Here is a 7,352-nt window from a genome sequence, read left to right as displayed (position 1 = left end):
TACCTCACACACTCATCTCTCCCAGAACTATGATATATTCTGGGCATGTAGTAGTAGAAAAAGATATAAACATGTTTTTAAAATAAAACATATTAAAAGCATGTTCAAGTTACACTCATTTCTTTTCTTCAGTGTTGCAAAGCCTTCCTTTCTGACCTCCCTGCATCCATTTTTTGGCCCCTTCCAGTCTACTGACCATATTGTATATATCGAGTGATAAAACCTATGTAAATCTCTTTAGTGTGTTCAAATAAAAGAGCAGGACCACTAACTTGATAAAATGGCCCACTGTGATACGAAAGGCACCCCCCAATCCCACTGGACTCACATTATGCCATTCACCCCCTGTGCCACTCATAGGCACGCTGGCCTTACTCTGGTTCCTTCCTTCAATGGTCCATCTTCTTGCCTGCTTCAGGGCCTTTGCATATGCCAGGCCCCATGTGCCACTGTCACTATGTGAAAGCTCTTTCCTGATAAAGTTTTCCCTGTCCAGCGCTCAGTCTAGATCAGGGTTTCATCCCAGGCTTTCAGACCTCACCTTGCTTTTCCTTTTTGCCACATTTTGTACTTTGTAATATGATGACATGTTATCTGAATAACATATAACTTCTCCTCTAGACTTGTAAACTCAGCGAGGGCAGCATAATGTTACTTCTTGTTTTATCTCCATATACAGATTATATAGTAAACAGGCACTATTTGAGGAAAACAGAAAGGCAGAAATGAAGGAAGGAAGGGGAATTAAGCAAGCTTCTACATAATGTGGTAAAGTTCACTACACAAGGATTTTTAATATTTCTACTCTAATATGGGTATTTTATAAAACCTCACTCATTTTAAAAGCAGGAGTTATTTTGTCACAACTTATGTTTCCCTGTTAAAGAGAAAGCATTAGCAACAGAATATATTCACATTGGAAGGATTTTGTTCCATTATGTCATGGATTTGTGAAACAGCACCAAGGAATCAAAAAAGCTAGAAAAATCCAAGGAGGGATTATATACTATTTGTAAATTCTCTTTCTCTCTTTCATTTCCCTCCTTCCTCACACTCTGATCCTGATCATAATATTTTCACAAAATCTAATCTCAGAAGAAAAAAACTATTAAGCTCATTCTCAGTAATGTGCAAAAGATTAATAAAGTATAAATTGTTACTTTTTTTTTTTTTCCCCACCTCGCGGCTAGTGGGATCTTAGCTCCCAGACCAGGGATAGAGGGCAGGCCCCACAGTGAAAGCGCCAAGTCCTAACCACTAGACTGCCAGGGAATTCCCAACAGTTACTCTTTTATACAGTTCCCAGAAGCTGTAACATTTGAAAATGCAAATAGCCTAAAGTTAAAAAATTCAGTTGGTATTCCAATTATGTGGATGCCATTTTGACAATAAAATCATTCCATATGGCCGAATAAATAAAACAACCAAAGTTTCATGTTTCTAAAGCAAGTATCAAGCAACATGTACAACAGATATCTTCTATCCCCGTCTACCCTCTACTCTCATTTCTTCCTGAGCCTTACCAGCGAGCTCATGCCAAGAAACCACTTTACCCATGGAAGGTGACCACATACCCTTTGAGAAATAGCAACTGATCCACAAATGCTGACAGGAGATATGAGCTCCGGCAAATGGATTATTTAGACAAACCAGACACAAAGTACGAGTAGCTGGAGAGGCATTACTCATTCAAATTCTAGGAAAATACATCTTTTATAGTTAAGACAAACCTTAGAGCAGAAGTTCTATGCCCGAGAGGGAAAGCCGGACGGAAACGACATCCTGCGCTGCTGCAGCAAGGTCCAATTCTCTACTTGGATGCCCGCAGGCCAATATACCCACCCGCCTTTCCATCCTGCGCATGTTCCAAATCCCCCAAACGCATGCGTAGAGTGTCACTGCATCTATGGTGGGGACATTGTGAAAGAGTGTCCTCAAGTCCTCTATGGTTCCCGCGCGGGAAGATGGGCAATGTATATAAGGCGCGTGCGCAGGCGTGGAAGCAACCGCTTTTTTTCTCTTCGACGTGCGTTAGAGATACCTGGTGTCGCCATGGGACGCCGCCCCGCTCGTTGTTACCGGTATTGCAAGAATAAGCCGTATCCAAAGTCTCGCTTTTGCCGAGGCGTCCCTGATGCCAAGATCCGTATCTTTGACCTGGGTCGGAAGAAGGCAAAAGTGGATGAGTTCCCACTCTGTGGACACATGGTGTCTGATGAGTATGAGCAGCTCTCTTCTGAAGCCCTGGAGGCCGCCCGAATTTGTGCCAACAAGTACATGGTGAAAAGTTGTGGCAAAGATGGCTTTCACATCCGAGTGCGACTCCATCCATTACATGTTATCCGCATCAACAAGATGTTGTCCTGTGCTGGGGCTGACAGACTCCAGACAGGTATGCGAGGTGCCTTTGGAAAACCCCAGGGTACAGTGGCCAGAGTCCGCATTGGTCAAGTCATCATGTCCATCCGCACCAAGCTTCAGAACAAGGAACATGTGATTGAAGCCTTACGCAGGGCCAAGTTCAAGTTCCCTGGGCGCCAGAAGATTCATATCTCCAAGAAATGGGGCTTTACCAAGTTTAATGCTGATGAATTTGAAGACAAAGTGGCTAAGAAGTGCCTCATCCCGGATGGTTGTGGAGTCAAATACATCCCCAGCCGTGGCCCTCTGGATAAGTGGCGAGCTCTGCACTCGTGAGGTCTTTGACCGCACTGGCAATTTTGACCATGCTGGTCTGACTTTTGTGAACCAATAAATTTTATTTATGGCAAAAAAAAAATTATTTCTTAATTTTTTTATACTTTAAAAATATCCAATTTTTAGAATATAGACTAATAGAGAAATAATTTTTGTGTTAAAATTACCAGAGTTTTAATGACAAATGATTAATTTCAAGTGAGAGTGAAACAATTTGTGTGCCATTTATAGAGAAAGCTGTTGCAATTCTAACCCACACTTTTAACTTAGAGAGTCTAGGGAAATATGTCAAAAGTTTTGTTTGTAGAGAAGTCATAAGTTATACAGCTGTCATTACCTTGAATAAAAAATAGCTAGAGAAAAATCTGAGATTTACAGAAAAATTCTTATTTTTTATAGAAAATAAACAATTGGGATGAAAATAATGGTAGGCATTAGTCATATTTCAATTACAATCTCTTTGAAACTAAAAAGTCTATTCTTAAACTTGTTGCTTATGTTTTCCTTATACATTTCTGCACATTGTTTTTAGAATTACCTGTCACCTCCAATTATCAGCCTTAGGACAATTCGGGATCACTGCAAAAGGTTTCCCCAGACAAGCCTTACATTATCTTACAATCAAGGAACGACAATCCAATCTTTTCTTCATCACAGAAGGTCATAGGTTGACAACCAAGTTCATATTTCTTGATCTGAGTCCAAGTAGAACCAACAGAAAAGAGAAAATGAAACTAAATCTGCTGTCTGTCCTCTAAAAGGATCCTAGAGAGAGTTTGCAGTCATACGTGTTTGCCCTACATTAGAGTTATGCTGATCATACAGGTGTTTTTCTGCTTTGTTTTATTTTAGAAATTACATAAGCTAAAGTTTCTGGGTCTCTTCTACATTCTAAAATTCTGGTTATTTAGTTGTTTAGTTATTGGTTATTTAGTCTTCTAAATCTCAATCCTGCAAACAGTGCCCTCAGTTTTCTTTAGCTACTCATTTTCAGAGTCAACATATTAAATAACAAAAGGAATACTAAATAAACAGTATTGAAACATATGCTTTTAAAATTATTTTCATTTACTTAAAAAAATTTCTATGTCAATCTTAAAATTTTGCATCTGACTTGATACTTCTTTCAGGCTCTTACTATGTCTCCTACTTGTGTATTTTAAGCTAAATTGCTGTTTTAAGCAATAATATTTATTATATCTAAACAAGAAGGATAACAGGTACTAAATAATATATGAATGTATAGAAAGGGCTTTTCAATTTCAGTAGCACTTTCTTTGACATGTTTTACTTGATGCTCTAAAACTCTTGAAGCTTTCTAGGAAATTAAGTCCTATGCAGTTTGCAAATGAGGGTGTACTTGAGCCAGATCTTCTGACTCCTGTCCAATCCTGTTTACTTTTTACTGCACCATTTTTCAAAAAAAAAAAAAAAACCCTCAACTTCAAAAAAATCAAAATGGCAAACAAAACAGTTCCTTGGTCATGTGTTAATACAACTGTGATGCAGCTTTGAAAATATTTTCCGTCTTCATTATTCATCCTTATCTTTGGTTTCAAACTTTTCAAACATCTTAACCTTCAAACTTTGAACTCTGTACTCACTCACTAAATACAGGGAGGCAGCCAAGCATAAGCCCATGAATGTCCTTGCCCTAAGAGGTTGGTAACTATGATTGTTTATGCATATAGATAGGTGGGTGAAAAGGAAAAGAAAGATTAAAAATTATTACATTAAACAACTAGTTGGAAGCTGTCATCAAGGTTTATTATTTGAGTTTTCCCTACAGTTTTCTATTATAAGCTATTATATATAAATTTTATTTCCTTTAATGTTAATAGAAGAACACTCTCACTTGTTTTTCTTAACAAAAATCCTGCTAACATGTTCTTGAAGCCATGATTTTGTTTTTTCAGCATTTTCCTTTTTTCTGGTCATTCTAGTTGTTAAAAAATTGATAAGACAGTTGAACTGAAATATAATTAAATTATATATTGCAGAGCTCTTCATTATTTCTAAATTTCTATTCAAAATGGAAAACTTAATTTGGGAACATATGTATTCAGAATTTCATGCACTACTGCAATGAAACAGAACTATCTGCTCATTCAAAATAAAAATACAAGTACAGTTAACTAAATTCAAGCAAGTACTGCCAGATAAATCTCTTCGATTTAGTTGATGGAGTTCTTCAGGTTTTATGGAAAATACTGACTGAATCCGTTAGAAAATGGACCACGTACCATATATCAGCTTAGTTTTGAAAAGCGCATTCCACCAATCATCATTGCATAATCCACCATTTCTTCTCCCCCCTCAAAATATGGAATTATTCTAAGCGTATTTAGCCTGGAATCCTTAATTTTTATAAAAATATACACCAGCTCTGACGTGAATTGGTTGTCAGTAACACTGGGAGGCATTTTATTTCCACATTAGCAGCTTTGTACTGCCTGCCCTGACATAATTCAAGCAAGGCTTTCTGGTTCTTAGAGTGTCACTATTGACCTAAGGATTGAGCTGAGAGATCATTTAGCCCCAGTCATCTCCTACGTTTATATTAATGACATAGGCTTTTTTTTTTTTAGCGTAATGACTTCATTGTTTTCCTAAGAATACGTATTCTTTTTTTTCAAGGTAAGTACTGTAAAAAGTAATGAGTAAAGTCAAAAGTATATTAAATTACACCATCAATAATAATTCAAAGTGAGATCATTATCATGCTCAACAGTGGATAATACGGGAAGATCTGATATCAGGATGGCTGGATTTGAATCTGTTTCTTCACTTACACAGGTAAATTACTAAGTATAGCCATTCCTTAATTTTCAACTATAAGATGGCATTAGGACACTATGATTATAAGGTTCTTTTTTGTATTAAATGAGATAATTCATTGAGAAAATGAATAGGATTGTGCTTTGCACATAGTAAGTACACAAAATTAATGTTAACTTATAACAGTTAATTTGATGTTACTGTTACTACATTTGCTCCTGCCTCCCTGCTTCTAATTATTGTTGCTTGTAGTATTAATTTTTTCATGAGTTATAACCTTAATATTCTGTTTTGCAACCATAATTCCCTCCAGTTGTATAATTCGAGTTCTAGTTTTAATTGGATTCAATATTCTGATTCGAGGTTTTGTTTTTTTATGTTTAGTTTTACAAATTTCTATTTTCACATTTTTCTATTTTGTCATCTATTTTTGGAACTCCTTTTGAAAAATGTAATTATGCTTTACCAATTATCCTCTACGTATGACTCACTCTGGAGATTTGTTTTATTTCCTACTTTTTCTTCCAAACTGGATATTTTATCTACCTTACCTACCTTTTTCGTTCAATATTTGCTTCTTTTCTTCCCTTCTCCTCCTTTTTCTCAAAAGAATGATTATATAGCTGTCATGCCATTATTCTCATACTATGTATGTGTGATTTATACTGTTCTACCCAGACCTTCTAGTTAATCTGAAAGATTGTTGGTGAAACTTCTCTAGTCACCCTTTCACAAAGTTTTTGGGGTTTTTTGTTCATTTAGTCTTCTCTTTGGGTGGCATTGTTTGAGGACTGGGTGTTGCTATCTATCTACTTTTCCATAGCCTCAGGATGAGAGGATAGGCATAGGAGAGAACTTGAAGGATTAAGTATAGCCTTTGATTGATGATTCCTCTTCTGAAATCCCATTAAATATCCTACATCATAGCCCACACCTCTCGTTCGGGTGTGCAGTTTACTCCTCTATCTGTGATGTATTTCTTATCCCTCCCTTGCTTCTATTCAGTGCAGAACCCTAGAAAATGGCAGACCCAAATGCTGAGGATCTTTGGTGTTGTTTGGAGCTACACCTGTCAATGGATTTTCCTACAGTTTTCCCTTATGTAACTACTTATATGCTCAGTACATTTCTCTCCATATTAGGGCATTAGTGAGACAATTAAAAATTTCATGTTTCTTCAGGAATGCTTCTAAGAGTTTGGAGAGTTTTGGAGAGGTACATTTCATAAATCATCATTATATAATCCATTATTTCTCTCCACCCCTCAAAATATGGAATTACACTAATTATACTAACATTATTTAGTCAGAAATTTTTAATTAAAAAAAAACAGCTGTAGGAGAATACTGTTTTCATTTTATGTCTTCTTCTCTCCTAAATTTATGACATGCATATGACATGACCCTTTCCTTGGTGGCTTTTAGGTGTATTTCTTTTATTATATCATTCACTTCATTAGATACTGGGGAAGGAGATTCTTTGATCCTGTTTTACTTCAGTTTATTCACCCAGAAGTTCTCTTAATATCATACTAAAAAATTATCTACTTCTGGAAATTTTAACTTTAAAACAATTCATGTAAAAATATGCTTCACATGTTTGTAGCAACTTTAGTTATCTTTTATTGGTGTGGATCTCAAATAATTGTAGCTAAAATTACTATGACTATCAAAATGAAGAAATTTTTATATAAGTTCTAGAAATACAAATTTTGTGTATGTGTCCATACAGAATCGTAACAACTTTTATTATGTTGTAAATAATTACCTAATCAATTAATTCTGCAATTTAATTGTGTAAGTTAAATAGGCATCTAAGTGTTATTTATATTTTTGTGCTCCAAATATTTAAAGAATAGGACTATATTTGCAGTAGAT

The 7,352-nt window shown here is 35.9% G+C and overlaps 1 protein-coding gene across 2 annotated transcripts; it reads left to right on the top strand.

Annotated features, from left to right (window-relative positions):
• The first annotated feature begins 2,021 nt into the window (after nt 1–2,021).
• Nucleotides 2,022–2,773, top strand: RPL10L (ribosomal protein L10 like). Of its 2 annotated transcripts, XM_036843741.1 has the most exons (2): nt 2,053–2,161; nt 2,243–2,697. In XM_036843741.1, the coding sequence occupies exons 1-2, from the start codon at nt 2,053–2,055 to the stop codon at nt 2,695–2,697; spliced, it is 564 nt and encodes a 187-aa protein (XP_036699636.1). The 2 variants fall into 2 exon arrangements, with proteins under 2 accessions (XP_036699635.1, XP_036699636.1); XM_036843740.1 differs by having other exon boundaries at nt 2,022–2,773.
• Nucleotides 2,774–7,352: the final 4,579 nt, after the last annotated feature.

This window comes from Balaenoptera musculus, chromosome 2, assembly GCF_009873245.2.
Source record: "Balaenoptera musculus isolate JJ_BM4_2016_0621 chromosome 2, mBalMus1.pri.v3, whole genome shotgun sequence".
NCBI classification, from domain to species: domain Eukaryota; kingdom Metazoa; phylum Chordata; class Mammalia; order Artiodactyla; family Balaenopteridae; genus Balaenoptera; species Balaenoptera musculus.
This window is presented reverse-complemented; position numbering and strand designations above follow the sequence as displayed.

Excerpts from the sequence above, each read along its gene's own strand:
- RPL10L (XM_036843740.1), top strand. The coding sequence starts at position 2,053 with ATGGGACGCCGCCCCGCTCGTTGTTACCGGTATTGCAAGAATAAGCCG.